Source organism: Physcomitrium patens, chromosome 22 (assembly GCF_059467195.1).
Source record: "Physcomitrium patens ecotype Gransden chromosome 22, ASM5946719v1, whole genome shotgun sequence".
In the NCBI taxonomy this organism is placed as follows: Eukaryota; Viridiplantae; Streptophyta; class Bryopsida; order Funariales; family Funariaceae; genus Physcomitrium; species Physcomitrium patens.
Genome location: NC_143431.1, coordinates 6,122,554 through 6,142,876, shown reverse-complemented (window position 1 = coordinate 6,142,876; position 20,323 = coordinate 6,122,554). Strand labels below are relative to the sequence as shown.

The 20,323-nt window shown below is 31.4% G+C and overlaps 1 protein-coding gene across 1 annotated transcript; it reads left to right on the top strand.

Moving 5' to 3' along the window:
- Nucleotides 1-6,483: 6,483 nt before the first annotated feature.
- On the top strand, nucleotides 6,484-12,866 carry LOC112275150 (uncharacterized). Its single transcript, XM_024505239.3, has 11 exons — nucleotides 6,484-7,599; nucleotides 7,775-8,037; nucleotides 8,529-8,624; nucleotides 8,833-9,089; nucleotides 9,308-9,728; nucleotides 10,090-10,207; nucleotides 10,361-10,516; nucleotides 10,681-11,113; nucleotides 11,234-11,359; nucleotides 11,580-11,786; nucleotides 11,924-12,866. Exons 1-11 carry the CDS (start codon nucleotides 7,298-7,300, stop codon nucleotides 12,392-12,394), a joined length of 2,850 nt encoding a protein of 949 aa, XP_024361007.1. The 5' UTR covers nucleotides 6,484-7,297; the 3' UTR covers nucleotides 12,395-12,866.
- The last annotated feature ends 7,457 nt before the right edge of the window (nucleotides 12,867-20,323 follow it).

The following is a 20,323-nucleotide window of genomic DNA, read 5'->3' as shown; positions in this document are numbered from 1 at the left end:
CAAAAGAGTCAATCCTTGCTTGATAAAAAAATATAAAAAATAATTAAGCATGGAGGTGAAAATATTATGGTATAAGATTGTATGGAATGGAATGGAATGGGGTTGGGAGGATGGCATAGATTGAGAAGAAAATAGATACTAAGAAATTTGTAGAAATTCTTTAAAAAAATCTTTCTCCCTAGTATTAAAGAATCTAGTATTTTTGAAGAAGAGGTGATTTTTTAGCAAAATAATGACCCCAAGAATAATTCAAAACTAGTATAGAAGTAATTTAATCATCATGGGATTAAAGTAATGGATTGGCTTGCTTAGTTTCTTAATCTTAATTCCTTTGAACATCTTTGGAAGCACCTTGAATGTCAGGTCAATACCCGGAAGATAAAATCAAAGAAAATTTGGAAATTATGAAAAAAAATAGGTGCAGAATGAAATAATATTAAAACAATTTTATGCCAAAGTTAATAGAAAGTATGCATAGGAGGTTGGAAAGAATTATCAAGGCCAAAGAAGGTCCTCCAAAGTATTGATATATAATTAGATACCGTATTCAAAAAAATATTTTAATATTTTTTTAAATTGGATTGATCATAGCTTAATAATTATTTGATGGATTTTTTTGATTTAAGTTCATTTAATAGTTGTAAAAGATTATTTTATTTGCTATATAAACCACATATCATTATTTAGTATAATTCATCTATAATATACTATTTTTTAAAAAATATGTCAATATTGAAATAATTTTTTGGATTATTATATGATTATTTTTAAAAATTAGAATATATTATTTTTTATTTTAAATTTAGAAATAACTCAAAACTTAGAAGAATTATTCATAATATCAAAAACAAAAAGATCAAATGATATACTCAATTGAACTTGCTTGAAAAAGCTTAAATCAATACCTAATATTGATTTTATTGTTCATAGATGGAAATGCTTTGGCTTCAAGAGAATTATTTTTTATTGATTATAAGATGCATTTTAATTATCTGGTGCAAGATAAGAATGTCTATAAAGGGCGTTTAACTAATCTTGTTATTTTTTAACTTAATAAATGATCTTAAAATCAAATCTTGATAAAGATATACTCTAACATGCTTGGTGATAATACAATACATGTATTGACATGAAATACTCAAGGTTCTTGTGATTCATATATATGATGATTAGACTAAAAGTACTTTCTAAATAATGATGCTGTTCATGAAATGAATCTATAATTACAATAAGTTCTTTATTGTAGATCTTATAGTTAATTTCAACTACTAAAACTTTTTTGGAATGAAAAGCTACTATGTAGAGCTTATCATATATTGTCATTTGTAATAAAGTGATACTTATAGCAAAGTTTGATGTATTTGTTTTTGAAAAAAATACCTTAAAAATATCAATAGAATATAAAATTCGTGCACAAATAAATATTGTCTCTAAAGCTTTGAAAGATGCTTTAGCTTCATTGTTCCACTCAAGTTTGTCTCTATGTATCAAATGTATAAAAAGAGCCACAACTAAAAAAAAAATTAATGAAGATTTTTTAATAATTAGAAAATTTTAAAAAACATCATACATCTCTAATTATTTTTCAGATCTTCTAATCTATAATAATTTAGATCTTTTTAGGATCTATAATAAGACTATCATTTAAAATGATGTATCCTAAAAAATTAATTTAAATAGTATAGAATACACACTTTTTTATTTTGGTATATAATCTTATATTTTTTAGTTTTTAAAACATATCATAAATATAAAATTCATGCTCTTCTATGTTCTTAGAATAGATTAAATTATTATCCATATAATAGATAATAAAGTCATCAAGAAACTCACAAAAGATATCACTCATTAAAAATTGAAAAGCAATTAGTCCATTCATTAATCCAAAAGGCAAGATATTATATTCAAAATATCCATACTCAGTTCAAAATATAATTTTCAATCATCTCCTTCTTTAATGCTTATTAGGTTATATGCTCCTTATAGATCTATTTTTGTATAGATTTTCCTTGATTGACTTAATCAAGAAGTCTTAAAATCAAAGATAGAAAATACCTATTCTTGATAGTGATCTTGTTTAGTCCTTGATATTCTACATACATTTGCAAAGATCCAACTTTTTTCTTTACAAATATGATATAATTCTTTGTTGAAGATTTTAGAATATCAAATGAAATTCTTAACCAAGTTCTTATTAATGTATTCCTTGAATGCAACCAATTTGTTCTATAATAGGCTATAAATTGGTTCAAATAGTGATTAATCTCCATCTTGAAGACTAATGGAATAAATATAGGAATGATGTTTTGAAAAAAATATTTATATTTTTTGTTTCAAAAACGTCTTAATAATCTAAATATGGATTTAGAATACGACTTGAAATCATTTTTTTTATCAAAAATAGATGTGGTGTATATATCAAAAATTAATATTTTTTTTTCAACATGCATGAAAAATCTTGCACCTACCAATAAGGATTTGGTTGTATTGAACTTGTAAATTTCTACTTGGCTAGCAAAAACTTGGATTGGATTATGGAAAAAATCAAGATTATAAAAAATTTAATCTATTTGGTGGCAAAAATTTGGATTAGATTATGGAAAAAATGAAGATTATAAAAAATCTAATTTATTTGGTGATTATATTTTTTAACTATGATGATCTTAAAATAATTGAATTAGAAGAAGATTTAATCACATTAAATACTACTAAGCTATTACGACTATTAATTATTAAATTTAAAGGAACCATTTCATAGGTGACATCTCTAGAAGACAATGAATAATCATCAATTATTTTTATGTGCATAGATTTGATTTTTTAACTAAGGAATTTTTTATTTTTTGTTAAAGTCTTTGTCTATTAAACAAGCTAAGACTCCTGAATCTAATATTGCTAAGACTTTGTTATTTTTTAGTTTTAAACAAATTTCTATTATAAAATAAGGTGAAGGATTTGAAGAGAGGATAGGATTTTTACTAGGTCTTGCATAAGATTCTAGCCACAAGGTCCCTATTGTAACTAGAGAAATTTTTTCTTTGATACATCATCCTCTTTAGCAATCATGCTCTTTATTTTGTGATTATGTTGCTTCTTTGAATAATATTAAGTAGTACACTTAGATTCTCTACAAAATAGGTACATAATCAATAAAGAAAAAATTATGAAAAACTTTTGTTTATATTAGAAATTAAGATTCATGTAGCCATGTTCAAAGATGTATTCAAGGAATGTATTGCAATTAATAATTTACTTACTTAAGTAAAATTACAAAGAATTACAAGAAAATCTTTCTTAGACCTTATTTCTTTTATAGTTGTCACAAACATATATATTTACTCCAAAAATTATTTAGATATTACGAATAGATAAAAGTAGATTAATTTTATAATATATTATAAAAATAATATTTAGAAGCTTTATAGATGTGGTTTTGCTTTTACACTTGTCCATAGGTGATTGGTAGATTAGAAACACAGTCAATAAGTTAGTCATGTATTACACATTTTCGTATTATGATTCGGCTACCATGTAAAAATAATGGATTTATATATTTAATATACAATATACTAGACAACATGGTGAAATCCATGTTAGTGGATGTTTATTGATTATAAGATGTGCATAGATTGCTAACTCAAAAAGAGGTTGTTTAAAAGAGCTTCTATTAGAATTTATATAACTTTATTTTCTTTTAATAGTAACTTTGAAGTTGATATTATTAATAGTAAGTTTTAAATATTTAGAATCACTTTTGTTAGATATTGGTGTCTCTTAAAGTCTTATTTTGTTTCTTTTATATGTTGTTTAGGGCATATATTGTCTAAATCTTGTAAAAAACAGAGATGGAGAGGGATAGAAAAAAAGGTAGTTAGAGCATCTATATGAATGAATGGAGATAGATGATATAAATCTCTATTCCTATTGGTCAAAAATCATAACCAATGGGCTTCAAGGAGGCTGCCAGAGGCCATATTAGGGATTAGGGTTATATTTTTGAGCCATTTGAGCTTTTGGAGGCTAAGGTCAATAAGTTTAGATTTTTGACTATGGTTTTAGTACAAATTTTGAATCAATTGGAGTTTTTATGAAGGAGATATAGGCACTCAAAGTTGAGGTGTTGATTTTGTATCTAGTGTCTTTCTTTTGAGTATAACGTACGCATATATAAAGCAATAGAGGATCGGCAACTGGGGTTGGAGAGAGCACTTTTTTGGCTATAGTTTTGGTATATTTTTTGATGGATTCTAAATTGAAATGAAGGAAATACTGGAGGTTGAAATCAACACTTGCAAATCTAAGGGTAGTAAGTGACCCAATTCACTAGTGGTTGTGTTTTGAGCTATATCTTGAGGAATTTGATGAGATTTTGGCTCAAAATTTCCAAGAATGTGTGTAATCATGTTAGTAAACTTTATATACAAATTTTGTGGCATTTGGATTTTGGATTTTTGAGATATAAGAAAAATAGTTTTTGAGTGCTTGTAGATTAGGATTTAGAGTACTTGCTAGGATTTCAAAGATGACAAAAGATCGGTAATAGATTTACTGATCATTTTTTTGTAGTAAAGCTTAAAGATAGAATCTATATCAAATAGAAATTTGAGAAAAATTGAACAATTGGATCAAGAAATATAAATTTCCAAAGTTTAGGCTAAAAACATCTTTTGTGAAAAGAAAAAGTTTTGAAGGGTTTTATTATAATTTGAGCTTTTGTGCAAGATAAAGGGATTTTTGGGAGATAAGACATCATATATAAGCCAAAGCTAAACTCTCTATAGCTAGGTACCCAAAGTATTCTTAAATTACAAATTATGCCATACAACAATGTATTAATAGCTTCTAGTACGAGCTAACGATAAGATGCACATATAAGAAACTTGTCTTGCAAGTTAAGACACATGTCTTGAAAATTAGACAAGTATTGGAGGTTTCATAGAACATTGTCACATAGCTTTTAATTAGATAATATATATGGAGGCAAGAATGAAGCCTTCTTCACTATTGTCAATTCCTTACTAATTCTTAATTTTATTTCAAAAATTTCCAATCTTCTTGTCTTTGGCAATAGTCATTCTAGCTTAATATTATACTATCTTTGAATGATTCTCCTATCTTTTTAAGTAATACAAAAGCATATTAATCTTTTAGTTTATTGAGTTTCATATCTTTTATAGTTTAACAAGACTACTAATTTATTATCTTTGTCTTGTTTTTAGAAGTGAATGGACTATCTCACTTCTGTTGTTGTATTTTGAAGGTTGTAGACTATCCATCTTCAATCTAACATTTTAATTCCTTAATAGTGATTTTTTTCTTAAAGAAAGTAGATTACCCCTGTTTGTAGCAATTTTCTTTTGATATTAGAGGTTACAAATTACCTTCTTCTAATTTAACTTGTAGATTTGCAACCATTGCAAATCTTCATAAACTTGTTAATACTCTTAGGATGGAAATTTGTCATATTTCTAAATGCCATAGAGATAGAATTCCAATGCCTATGAAAGAAATCAATAATGAAGTTTAAAGCCTTTGCTACAAAATTATGCAATTGAGAGAAGAAAATAGATGAAGTTTATAACTAAATTTGATAAGTCTTGCTATTACAATTTATTAATTATAGAAACTTTATAATTTTTTTATATTTAGAAACTTTAATAAAGCATATATATATATATATATATATATATATGATATTGTATGTGATATAAAATAATATTGTTTTAAAATATAAAAATAAATAAATGATTATATTATTATTAATATACCAATGTATATAAAATTATTTATTTAATTATATATTAATAAAATAATAATAATAATAATAATTTAAATTATTTATTTATTTATTTTCTTCTCAAATATTATTACTTAATTAAATTAGCTATACATATAATATTTGATTTATGATAGTCTTCTAAATATATCTAAAAAGCTCTTCAAAAGTAGTAAAATATCTTCAATATTTTAGAATAAAATTATTGAATTTTATAGATATTTTTAAATATTAATTATTATTATTATTAATTATTTATAGATTAAATTATTTTAGTTAAAAAATTAAAGTTTAGAAAAATATTATATATTAGAAATAAAATTCATAAAATTTAAATTTTTTATAAAAACATTATTTATCTCATCATTAATTTTTAAAAATAAAATGTTTTATTCTTTAAAATTTTATTTGTATCAAACATGTCATTAATACAATTTTTAGATATATTTTTATGTAAATATTTGCATATTATTTATTTCTGGGACTTAAACAAGGTCTTTAAATCTGTGATCACAGTCCACCTCGATTCGATGGGTCCCGACATCCAACATTCATCATTAGAGACATGTTTCATCCTAAATACTCGAATATTGGATTGGAATATGGATGAACAGAGCCTCGAGGGATGGAAATCATTCGTCAACGGTGTGTCGTCTCTGTGGTGCTTTAGCAGTCTCTGGGGCTCTGGGGCTCTCAGTGGCTGGCTGGCTATGGCCGTTGTTTGTAGCGTCGTTGCCACGCCCGTTTCAAAGCTGCGCTTGCTCACCCAAATCTCCGCCACCGCCGTACCCTTCTCCTTCTCCTCCCTCCCCTCGCCACTTTTGTAGTGTGTTTTCTTTCTTGCATCGCACGCTGTGTAGGGTTTCCTTCTCTTGTTTCCATCACTGCTTCAGCGAGATGCGTAATTTGAATTTTTGAATTTTTATTTTCTGTGGGTTTTGGTGATGGCAAGTGAGAAACGAGTGCCTCACTGTTTGTGTTTGTGTGTTCGAGTGGGAATAAGCCGGTAGGTGGTGTGTCGATAGTTCGTGGTTTGCGGTTTTTGAAAACTTTACCATTTCCTGCCTCGGTTTCTCCATCTACTTTAGCACCGGGGCTTAGTTCCTCGCTTTAAACTTTTTTTTGGTTTGGAGATCGCCGTTTTTTTTTTTCTTCTTCTTCTTATCTTTTTTCTTCAAGGTGCGGTGTTTTTATTTTCTGTAAGGGTGGGTTTTGTTATTTGTGTTTGTTGAGGTTTCTGTGGTTGCAATGATGTGTGAGAGCGTGTTTGTGGTTTTAGGGATAGTGTCAGTTTGTTGAGTGCATCGTTTATACTTATTCGATCCAACTTCCTGCAATTTTTTTTAAGACTCGCGGCCTTCGGTGGCAGCTCGTGCCAGCCGATGATTTATTAAGATGAATTGATTTGTTTTGTATCAATTCACGATTCATGCTTTGGGTAGATTTTTAAGCGCTACGGCTTACGTTGATTTTGTTTGAAAGTTTTCGGAGTCTCGTTTAGTGGTCTCACATGATTAGAAGATGGTCGCCATGAAGAACGCACTGTTAATTTTGGTGCTTCTGATCACCGCCTCGTTCAATCGTCACGATGTCTACTCTTCACCGGATCCTCTGTCTCCAAGCGAGGTTGCAGTGGGGTCAGAATTCGATTACGTTAGTAAAGAGCCGAGGGTGGAGTTTCCTGTGGACGACGGTCGGACGATGCAACTGCTGAAGCCAGGAACCAATCATGATCAGCTTGAGCTTAATCAGATGGTCCTTGAAAAACTGGCTGCAATAGAAGAGCCGTTATCCTTCGTCTCCGTCGTTGGCCCTTACCACGGGTATTGTTCCTACTTCAAAATGTTATCGTCATCCGTAAAATTGTGCATGTCAGTTATCATGTTATTCATCTGATCCGATGAACATCCGCAATTTTCCCTGGCTAATACGCGTCTTTTACATTCACGTTTCTCCACACTAATCTACGTTGTTTGATATGGTTTGCATGAATAACAGCGGAAAGTCGTTCCTCCTCAATGTGCTGGTCAACTCCACTCAGGGATTCTCTGTTGGTGCTGTACCCGACCCCGAGACACGGGGAATATGGATACGAGTGGTGCCGAAGGAGAAATTGGTTGGTAAAGATGGTTCACGAGTTGTGTTGGTGGATACCGAAGGCTTTTATGGGGAGGGTGCTACTCGGTCATACGATGCCCGCATCTTTGCCATAGCGACTCTCATGAGCTCACATCTCATCTACAACACACTTCGAACCATTGGTGAGTAAATGAAGTGCCTATGGGTTTAAGGCTTAAACCCTTACCTAGCAACAGAACACTCATGATAGGGCTTTTAAGGAGAAATTTCCAGTCTAGTAATGAATTCTTCACAGTTGAATGCAGTCACAAGCATGGAAGAATAACGTCTTGTTATGTCAGCTTTCTTTTCTCAGTTATCATGATCAGTATGTCTTATATATTTTGGTCGCACACATTTAAAATGCTTTTTACAAGCATAAGGCTGGTATTCTCGGATATAATAATTCCAAAATAAATTGTCACGTACCGCATTAATCCACACCTCTAACTACCAGCTGAAAGTAGCTCATTTGTTGTCACATGTACATTCTCACTTCGTTGAATTTAAGAAGAAAATTTTCTTTGATGAATACAATCTTGAACTTAAACTATGAAACATGCCCGTAGCAGTTTTTGAACCAACGCCAGCGTAGTACCTATTTTTTTAAACTTTTTTTCTATTTTGGTTGCAGGTGATGCACAATCCGTGAGTGCTTTAGCTGATTTAGCAAAGCAAGCGCAGGTGTTCAATCTTCAAAATTGGTTACATTCTGCTGAGGCCAAGTCTGGTTCGTTAACGTTTCCACTTTACTTACCCAATTAGTCACTGCCTGTTGGTAGGGGGCGCTGAATTAGCGTTCTATTCTCGTATGTCTGAATTATTCATTTTCCCTCTCCAAGCGTGTTGCTTTAATTTTGGACTCGTGCGTTTGTTCGATTGTATGCTTTGCGTATATTCGTGTGAAAATCTCTAATTAGCATCTGATTCGTGGACAGATCAGCAGCAATTTTCTTCGCCAACCAACATGGATCCTTTTCTCCTTCTGAAGACCCTTGACTTCCCCCCACTCACTTGGGTTGTTCAAGGATTTGACATGGAAGTTTCCGATGCACATAGTCCTATGGATCATCTGAAGAGGTATTTGGAGGCTCATGCTCATAGTGGTGATCGAACAATAGACACCCTCTTCACTAAGGGAATCTCTTGTTATACTATGCGATCTCCAACGGACCTGAACAAACTCCGAGAAGAGGTAGGGATCTTCGGCTTCATGACAGTCTGACGATTTTTCAACAGCTCTTATCGGATATTTGTTCGAAGTGTTAACTGATTAAGTCTTTGTTGTGATTGAAGTTCGATATTTTCACGCGTTGTTGTTGATTGATTTGAATGTATACGTTGGTTATCTAAATGTTTACATCGGCTTTTTAAAAATATAACTCCAAAATTTTTTGTACCATGACTTTTTAGGTTGGAGGTGAAGGTTTAGCAGCTCACACAGAACTCTATTCACGTTTGCACCCTAATTATTTGGCCGATGCTGCACGTCTACAAAGAGCAGTTTTCGGAAGCCTGATAGCCAAAGGCGGGTTCAATGGGAAAACTCTTGCCGGAATCTTACCCCTTCTTGTTCACTACGTCAATGAGGACTTTCCCTTGAATGCTGAACGGAAATTACGAGATGTATTGACAGAGGTCGTTATTGATGGTGCTTTCTCTGGTGGAGCCCAGTATTTTCAAATGGCCATGCAGAATCCCACGTTGCCACCTGGTGCGAGAGGTAAAGCAGGAGAGGCTATTCTATCAAAGCTTGAGCGAAACGACTCCTTGAATTTGCTGGTCTCAACAGCTTTTACAGCCAAAGAACTTGAAGGCATCATGTCTGCTGCAGGTAATGTCGAAACTGGCATTAATCCATGTATGTGTTGATGGTTTTACACTCGGAACCTATTATGATCATTTGTATTATAGGTTTCTAACAAAGGTCATAAAATAGGAGAACACAAACAAAATACTGGCCCAGAGACCATGTCACCAATATTTTGTAAGTAGTGTATTTTTCTAAGGATTTGGGAAGTCATTGTAATTATTTACATTGGGGGATGCGGGATGTGGTTTGTGTGACTCCTTGTTTAGAAGTCGAGTTTTATGGAGAAAACGCTTCCCAATCTGCCCGTAGCAGCAGCTTCAATCTTCTACTTCATCATTGTACCTCAAGAGATTTTGGGCTAAAATTTAATTTCTTTTGGCAGAGACTAAGGCCGTTGAGTATTGTAAACAGCGTTGCGTCGGAGTTCCTACAGGGCGAATAGGTCCAACCTGCATTGCCCAACTTGGGGCAAAAATTGGTCGAATGAAACCGAAATACAGGTTTGATTTGCAACTCTGTGTATGTCTTTGTTTTTTGCTCTCTGGACCTTTCGCAAGAGGCAGTCGACTTATAACATGATGACGTATCGATTGAAGGCTTATGTGATGATTGAAATACTTCCAAAAATGTTTATTGATGGACAACATTATCAGGGAGGAAAATGAGCGTCGTGTGAAGCAAGTGTTAGTGGAGCTAGGTGACGACCTACGATTGTCTGCTGAAAGAGAAGTGGAAGAGCTGCATCTGCCAATGCGTGATGCTGACATAGAGCGCCTATGCAAGCAATGTCAGAATAGGGTACTCCAAGGGTGAGTATGCAGCCACATTTGTGATAGCTTAGTCCGCACTTCCGTGCTTTCAAAGTGTTCACTATTTTTGTTACGAAATGACTCTGCTCTGAATTGGCAAGCTTGGGATTACATATCAAGTTATTTTTATTCACTATAATAACATAGGTTTTTTGTTGTTGCAGATATGAGTCTCTAGTAGGTCCTCATCGTGGGAGCAACTTGTATAACGAAGCTCGTTCACAGTTCATATCCGCCATACAGACAAAGTGCGACAAGGTCTCGTTGATTAACTCGGAAAAGATAACCAATCTATTGAACAACGCTAAAGTAGCTTATCAAGAAGCATACGGAAGTACCATTCAAACAGGTATTTTGGGAAGTGATGGAGTCCAGGAAGATGGTCACCAAAAGGACTACAAGAGAAAAGAAGAAGCACCTATTCCTCCTAAAAGACTTCTGGATATTCACAAGGCCGCCATCAAGGCTGGACAAGAGGCTTTTGAAAATTTTGTGAAGGCTGCAGGGCTCCCATGGGTTGGTCCAGGAGATAATCGTTACGACTTTTACTTGTATACAAGTTTGCAATATTCCAAGAAGCAGTACGATAAGCTCCGGGTATGTTGCTACTTTAGCTTTCAAAAGTATGCCCTAATGCAAGCACGATAGTTTGACTTTGTTTACTTACACTCGAACGACTGTTTAAAAAGTGTTTGCTTAACCATTTTGTGAGTGCAGGAGGAAAACGAAAGAGTGATCTTAGCCTACGTTGCGATGCGAGCGGCAAATTTGTCTATGCAGTTCAAGGAAGCAGTGGCCAATATCACCCCCTTTCCGGACAACGATGAAGTCCTTTCCGCAAAGGTAAGCGCATTCGATATATGATGTTTTTTATGTAGTAGCATCGAAGCAAAGATGTCAGCTGATGTCGTCAAACACGCGAAATTTCAGGAAACAATTGGAGCAGAGTTGTGTTTTCTTTAGTTTTGTTCCTGTATATCGAAGTTCTTTTGTAAGCTTTTAGTTCAATTTTTATCTTTCTCCTCGACATTTGAATGTTGATTGGTTACTTGTTAACTTGCAGGCAGATCAGTTATCAAAAATAACTCTGGAGGAGTTCGCTACTACTGTAAAAGATTACGTAAGCGTAAGTGGAGTAGATGATCAAAGAAAAGATTTGATCTCTCAAATTCAGGAAACCCACGCTCGCTTTCTCAAGAAGAACACTGCATTGATGGCGGCATTCTGTTATGATCCTCTTCAGGAAGCTTACAGGGAACTCCGGATGCAGGTTATTTCTCTCTCCCGTTTTTGACTTGATTCGATCTGTGCACGTAATGCGCTTCAAACCCAGTCGTCCCTTTGATCATTTTATTACCGTATTGGAATTTTGTCTGATTTCTTTTTATCTTTTGCATATCTTTGCAGGAGTGTGAGTTGAACTCCAAAAACATATGGAAGACCCGGACATGGTGGTCTCGAAAGTGCCTGTGGCCAGGACCTCGTTATACTTTTGGGTTCAAGTATGCTGCGTTCTCTGCTGCACAGAAACATCTGGACAGGGCACAGGCTGCGCCTCGCAAGGGGGGCAATGATGTTGGTGTAGTCCTCAGCCCTGCGACACGGAACAAGGTTATTGAATCGTGGGTTGAACACGACTTGGCTCGTTTTTCCACAACAGTTTTCTTCAACTTCAGTCTGCTGAGCGCCATCTTAGTGATTCTCATAACCTCTGTATCGTGGCTATTTGGACGGTTGGGTTTGAGCCATAGCAGCAAGAAGCCCCCAATCAGAAAGCCCATGAGTTCGCCTTCGCCCTTAAAGAAGCCTCCCATGGAGTATTCTCCTTACAACAACGGCAGCGCTTTCTACCCACGTTCCCCTAACTTTTACCAATAGAATGAGGACCACTGTGTTCAAGAGATCTCTATTGACTACCCTGTTTCACCCGATAACAGTTCCCTCTTTTTTCTCACAGGCATGAAAGACTGGTCTACCAGCCTTAGTTATAACCTAGTTGTCTGTACTGCTCTCTGTGGTGATTTAGTTGTGCGTCTCGGGTCTAAGGATACGGTCTGGTGTTGGTTACCTCTTTTTCATTGCAGTGTACCATTTCAGAGTAGTCACTCCGGCTGGAAAGTGAATTAGTGTAGCAAAAAGAGTGCTAGGAAGGTTAGATGCATCTGAGTTTTTTCGAAATTGTCAGAAACTTCCATCAGTTACAAATTGATGTGTGGAAGGTACATATTTGAGTGGCCTGGAAGAAGTTTGTGTGGCTCTCCAATAGGTTTATCTCTACGAGAAGACAGATCGATCGATCTGAACCTTTGAACAGATGTCAATTATTGATGATGTATCATTATTCAGTTTCTGTGGCTCTTCATCCTCTTGAGCTTGGAACATGTCGGAACAAAGTGGATCTGCCAGAAGTGTAGCGTCTGAAGATGCCCTAAAAAATTCCATGTCGTGGTGTTCAACTGTACGCAATTTCGTTTTGGTTATTGAGATACTCTTTTGCCTTGTTGTCAACAGTAAACTATGTCATCAGAAAGTGAAGCGTTCCTACCCACTTGTCACCAACTTTCTGCAATCTAACAACCACTGTATGAACTCTCATGTTTTGACGTGAACATGAGTCTTACATGAAATATTGGATTCTGCGGGATGTTGCAAGTCAACTTCTAATGCAGCCAACATAGTAACCTGTAGCTGATGCAATCACTGGGCAAAGCTTTTTCCAGCCCATGACATAGGAAAGCTTGTGTTAAGCTTAGGACATCCTCACAGTGAAGACCTCAACCGAAATCACTGGGAGGTCTAACCCTCCAAAACTGGCGTGGCCAATTGCCCTACCCATTCACTGCTCACTGCTAATTTGGTACTGGGCCCGCCAGATGAAGAGGTTCAGGCACACCAGATTTTGGCTTTGTGGAGTCACATACCATACTATAAATAGAAACTTTTGTTTAGCCACTAATAGTCTCGAATAAAAAGAGCCCTATAAATGAAGTTACCAAGTGACAAACACCCTGGCCTCCAGGTTTAAAGATATTGTGGACTGGTGGGGCCTGTTTCAGGAACAACAGTTGTGGACCTCACCACCCCCCAAGCACAACGGCGCGCCCATTTTATGGGGATGGATGTGATACAAGAGATCCTAAGTTTGTGGGAATGTGCTGTTCATGAGCACCTAGTTTTTAAAGTTAAAAAAAAAGGAGAATTGTTAACATTCCATTTTCAATTGAAATCGCTACACCCTATGTGACCTCCAAAGAATTTAAATTGACTAAAAAGCGTGCTTTGTGCTCATTTGGCAACCCAATATTGACCCAGAAATAGAATAAATTGAAAACAAGTTTTTTGTGGTTTTGACAACCAAAGTACAAAAACAAAACAAACAAACAAAAAAAAACAAAATTATGAATTTAATAGTTTTTGGGGCAATTATTATGGGTTTTTTTTTTTTTTTTTTTTAATAAAAAGAAGCTAGCAACCATTTTTTTCATGAAAGATTCATTGTCTCTCTCTCTCAATCACCACTCTTTAATGGGCAAAAGAAAGTGGCATGCTATCAGCTAGATGTCTACACGGAGATCATGTGGGGGTAGCATTATCAATTAGGGATGTAGCCTTAACAATTCTCTTAAAATAAATAAATAAAGTCAATGTGCAAATTTGAAACTTAAATACAAATCAATTCAGTATGGTTGATGAATTTGTACTAGCATATGCATATCTCTGCACAAATGCCTGCAAAACACATATTTGCTAACAAGCAAGAGCTTTTTGTTATTTCTTTGTTATCATGTAATGTCCGATACATGCAATAATGTTCAAGATTAATAGAAAGAGAAACAAATACACAGGGACCACCCACTTAGTGGTGATATAGCCCTGCCAGCTCTTTTTTGTTTTGCCTTCAGCTATAGTCTTAGAATTAGAGTGGTGGTTGTGGGGAGATCAAACCCAAAGAGTCACAAACAAAGGAATGTTCCAACTGACAGGAAAGCCACACAGAGATTCTCCATTTCATACCTTACATGAGCATTTATCAAAAATATGCAGTTAAGAATTGAGCAAGCAATGAACTCCACCAGAGGACTTGGAACACCTTTCTACTTGCACACTTTTATTCAGCTTCACTGAATTGATTCCTCACGACCTAACTACAGATCAGTGTAAAATGATCTCTGAGCTAACAAAAGTTGTAAGGTGGGAAACAGCCAGTTCACTGAGCACAATGACCAACCATGTTGTCATGTGTTACAAAGACAAGAATATATTCACCACCCAATAAACACTAAGTGAAAACTATTGAGCTGAACACATGAACAAGGAACATTCCAGCAATCACAGGCACAATGAACAGAAATGGCTCCACAGTGATCTTTGCACACTTAAATAACTATCAACACACCATTAGAGGTGTTGATCCATTGATAGAGATGTTAAGGGAAGGGTTCATGGAAATGTACTTTGTAGTTTTTTGTTCATTAAATTGTTTAATGAAAATTATACAAAATTTCAACATGAGTAAGCACAACACAACAATAAATTATTAATAATTATAGGCTACCAACTATTGATTGCATTTCAAAAAGCAATAATTGAATAGCATTTTAAAAAACAAATAGGTTATCAAATAAGTTATAATATATATATATATATATATATATATATATATATTGCCTTACATAAATAAATAAAAACTAGGATTACTATAATATATAAACAATTTAAAATAAATTTGATATTTTTTCCTAAAATATTTTTTTAAAAAAGGTAGTAAAGCTCAATTTTACTATAATAAAAATAAATTTAAATTTAGATATTTTTTCTATAAATTCTTGCCACTTTGTAAAGCCAAAAAGACAATAAAGAAATAAAGTGCCAAATTAATCTTCTATGCTAATAAGTGACAAAAAAAAAATTTATATATATACATATATATGCATGTAGTTTTAATTTCTATCTTGCCTTCAATGTTACAAAAAAAAAAATATTAATTTTTAAAGGTTATTGGTCATTAGAGGTAGCACATTGGAGACAAGATAGAAATCATTCTTGTCATTGCTATAAATCATCCTTTGCTTGCTTTCTCTGACAGCCATGTTGCCATGCTAGCCACATTGCCTTGCCTTGTCCAATTATATATGTTCATGTGGCTTTGCCAACTACATCACCTTTATTAATTACCTTATTTATTTAATATAATTCAATAAAAATCAATTAGTTATCAGAAACAAAAAAAAATATTAATTATGCACCATAAAATAAAGTTAAGTTCTAAAATTTTAATTAATTATTAGAGATTATTAGTTATTGTAAGAACACTTATTAAAGAGAAGATTATGCATGTACATCTATATATATATATATAGATGTTCATATTTATATTTTTAAATGCAAAGATAAAATTAAAATTTATTAAAAAAATAAATGGTGTTTTTTAGAAAATATAATAAAAAATAAGATTGATTTTTTTTTTTTAAAAACCATGATACAATGAATATACGCAAGAGCTTAGACTAAAAATTGATGATTTTTAAGAAATACTTTTATTTAATATTGAAAAAACTTAAATAATTAAAAATATTAAAAATATTACGTGGTATAATTTTAGATATTTGTAACTGTTTTATAGAGAAAGTCTACTATAAGATTAATTTGTTGCACAATATTCTTCTAATTGCACTACAATAAATTTTATTACATATTAGGATTCTTAGAAAGGCTTGCAAAGACATCTTGTTCTAATGCATTACTTTTCTACAAGACATCTTATTATGTATTGATTATATATATCTATATAATTATATATATACATATAATTATATATATATATATATATATAATCAAAAAAAAATAATACATGGTTATTTTTATAATCTATATCACAATTTTTTTTTTTTTTTTTTTTTTTTTTTTAAAGTTTTCTGAAGAAGAGATAATTCAGAAGAACCAATCAATATATATATATATATATATATATATATAGACATCATTATAAGATATAATAAACATCATTATAATGATCAAATAATTTTTTAAAAGAATTTTAAAAAATAGAAATAATAATTAGAAGGAATTTGCATGAGAATTTACTTAAGTATATCAAGATCAAACTAAAAAAAAATCACACAAGAAGAAGATTAGTTGGAGCAACAAGAAGAATCTAGACAAAAAATGAGGACTAAATTTTAGAGATAAATTGATAGATAGTCTTCATTAAAAACATAAAATTTCCAAGATTTAAAATATTAATAATTAATAATATTTCAAAAAATATATAAAATAATTTTAATTGATACAAAAATAATTTAAATAATGCAATACAAGCTAATTTCTACTAGAATATTTGGATCTAAAGATGATTTTCAATATATATATAATACAAAATATTAATAGATAATATACATAATCTATTAAGCCTCTTAATCCTTCTCAAACATAATTCTAGATACTACAATCAATAAAAGATAACTTAGATCCATATAAGATAAAAAAAAAAAAAAAAAAAAAAAAAAAAAAGCATTAAAACTATTAACATAGAGCCATCTTATTGATATATTTTTAGATTTTTAAAATATTAAAATATTGTAACTTTTAATTTTACTTGATATGTATGAAGTTTCAATCTGATTTTAATTTTCAGAAATTTCCAACTAAAACTTTGCAACTTTTGTACATTGATATAAATTTGGTTTGATATGTATGTATGTATGTATATATATATATATATATATATATAGATAGATAGATAGATAGATCATTTAATTGAAATAAATGTTTGTGTACTTATAATACAAATGATATTAAATTCGAATTAAAAATAAATATAATCAAATCTATATATTTCAAATATATTAAAGATATATTAAGAAAAAAAGTACTGAAAGTACATCTTGAAAATTTTATAATGTCACCAAAACAAAAATATACAAGAGTAGTTTTTCACCGGATATAGTATTCTATTTTGTAAATTCAAATCTTGCATGACATATGTTGTGTATTTTTTCTATTTTATTTTTAAAAAATTTATATATATATATATATATATATTCTCCTTCAAACAGAAGGTTTTCAAAGACTAAAAAAAGACGAAAAAAGTTTGATAAAAAAATAAAAAAATAATCAAGGTGTCAACATCTACAATCAGAGTGATGAAAATGCAATCTCCTTGAAACCACATGCAGTCCACCCTTGATACGTGTTAATACTTTAGAGCAACAAAACTTGTAACACTTATGAGGTGTCAACACTTTAACACTTTTTGGGATTAGCATAGACAATTTTTAAAACTTACATGAATAACATTTATGCAAATTTAGAATTAAGAATATTAACACTTATGTAAATAAAAGATGAAAACACACAGATATGGATGTCATCATACATCTAAGCGTAATAGAAGAACAAATCTAAAGTAATTTGACAAGATTCTTGTTTATGCTAAGATCTTATTTCTTTTTATAATATTTGAATGCTTTTGATGAGAGATATAATATCAATAGGACTTCATTTCAAAAATTATTTCAAGGTCACTAATGCACTTTCAATATCCTTGAATCTTACTCTTTCTACCATCATATTACCAATTTGTACATTATCAACTTCTTCAATCAATTCATTGTCAAATGCATCATCTCCTTTATTAAGCATATCTATAATTTCTTCCTGAGTAGATATGTAAGAAAGATTTAGATGAAATTTTAATTTATAATTGATAAATTTATATGCATTTATAGTGGGTCCAATTTTACTAAAAAATGATACACATCAATATATATATTTTCTAATTTTCTATAAAAATATCTATTTGGTGTTAAATTAGCCGCTTGTAGTGTTAATCTTTAAATAATTGAATAACACTTCCATCTATAGGTTGGAATCTATTTATTATATTTGGAAGTAAGAATTCAAGTCACCTTCAATTATGCACTTATATTAGGTATTTGGTGACTTAAAAATTATCAATTACTAGTAATATATATATATATATATATATATATTACTAGTAATTGATAATTTTTATATATTTTATATATAAAAACCATCCTTCTTTCAAAATCAAGCATAAATTCTTCAAATACACTTGTAGTTATCGAAATTTTTTTATTTACAAACTAGTTAATCTTAAAGTTATCTTAATTGAAAATGTGTCTACATAAAAATGCTCAAGACTTCATATATTTATTAATACAAAGAAGAAGAAGTTCAATATTATTTGGTTTAATCCTATAAAAAAAATATGTTTCATTCATATTGAATATGCCAAAAAAACATATTAATACATAAGAAGTATAATATCTTCTATCTTCTTATAAACCTTAAGAAAACTATTAGCACATACATCATTTTCATGACAAGTATATCCATTGATATAAAATCCCTTCTAAAAGTTTTCCACTCATCCATATAAAAATTGAAGCTCATTTTTACACTCACGTTTGAATATTATGCCATAAGATTTCTTTATAGGAATAACTTTAAGATCACTAGACAAAGCAATATTATGATCTTTTATCAGTTTAAACTAGGTGAAAGTAGCTTGTTCTACCTACAAATATTCACCTTTCTAATGCACTTTGAAATAATTAGATCTTCAACATTAATATCCAATAAATCTATCTTCTTTAGTAATATGAAAATATTCACCTTAAAAATTGAGGCATTATAAGTGTTAAGGACAAGAACTCGATGAAAAAATAATTCAGTCAAGTGAGCCTTCACTCAAAGAGAGGTAACAAAATATATATAAACAAGTATATATATTGAAAGAGAAACTGGAATGGCTATTGCCAAAAGATAAGAAAACTAGAGACCCTTGAAACTAGACTAGAAGCAAGAAAGGAGTTGACAAGAGTGAAGAAGACTTCACTCTTATCTCTATATATACTATCTAACTAGGGATTACATGGCGACATTCTATAGGACCTCCAATATGTGTTGACTTTGTAGGACACATGCCTTGACTTACAAGGCAAGTTCTTCTACGTGTGGACCACATAGTTAGCTTGATCTTCAAGCTAATAACATGTGTGGCACATGGCCAACTTGTTGACCACGTTTCTAATCCAAAAAGTCAATTAAAGACACCTATGAAGTCAAAGCAGCGTCTATGAAGCTTCTAGAAAGCTTCCATATTAAATACTTTAGAATTAACTTATTTTTACTTACTTTTACTTACTTCTACCTATTTGAATATGTAATTACTAGCTTACATGATTATGTCCATGACAATAAGTTATTATGGACATTTATATTTATTCCAATAATTAACTATATGATTATATAAAAATAAATAAATCTAAATTAATTTCATAATATCTTCTAAAAAAACTTCTTAAAAGCTTCATATATACGATTTTGACTTTACACATGTTTGTAGTTGATTTATAGGTTGAAAACTTGGTCAAAAAGTCAACCATATATCACCTATGTTGATAGCTTGTGGAATAAGCTAACTATGTGGCTCACATATAAAAAAAGGTCTTATAAGTTAAGACATGTATCTTGCAAAGTCAATACTTGTTAGAAGTCCTATAGAACATTGTTACATAGATCATCATTAGATAATATATATAGAGGCAAGAGTGGAGCCTTCTTTAATCTTATCAACACCTTTCTAGTCCTTAGTCTTGTTTTAAGACTTTCTATTCTTCTTATCTTTGATAATAGTCATTCTATTTTAATATATTACTCTCTTTGAGTGATTTCCTAATCTTTTCAAGTAACACAAGAGTATATTGAATTTTTCTTTTTTTGAGATTCATGTCCTTGACAATTTAACAAGAGTTCTAACTCATTGTTCTTATTTTTTTCCAG

Bases quoted from the DNA above. Each gene is read 5' to 3' on its own strand.
- LOC112275150 (XM_024505239.3), top strand. From the start codon at position 7,298: ATGGTCGCCATGAAGAACGCACTGTTAATTTTGGTGCTTCTGATCACC. The intron at 7,600-7,774 runs GTATTGTTCCTA...CATGAATAACAG, and splicing joins GTCGTTGGCCCTTACCACGG to CGGAAAGTCGTTCCTCCTCA. The intron at 11,360-11,579 runs GTAAGCGCATTC...GTTAACTTGCAG, and splicing joins ATGAAGTCCTTTCCGCAAAG to GCAGATCAGTTATCAAAAAT.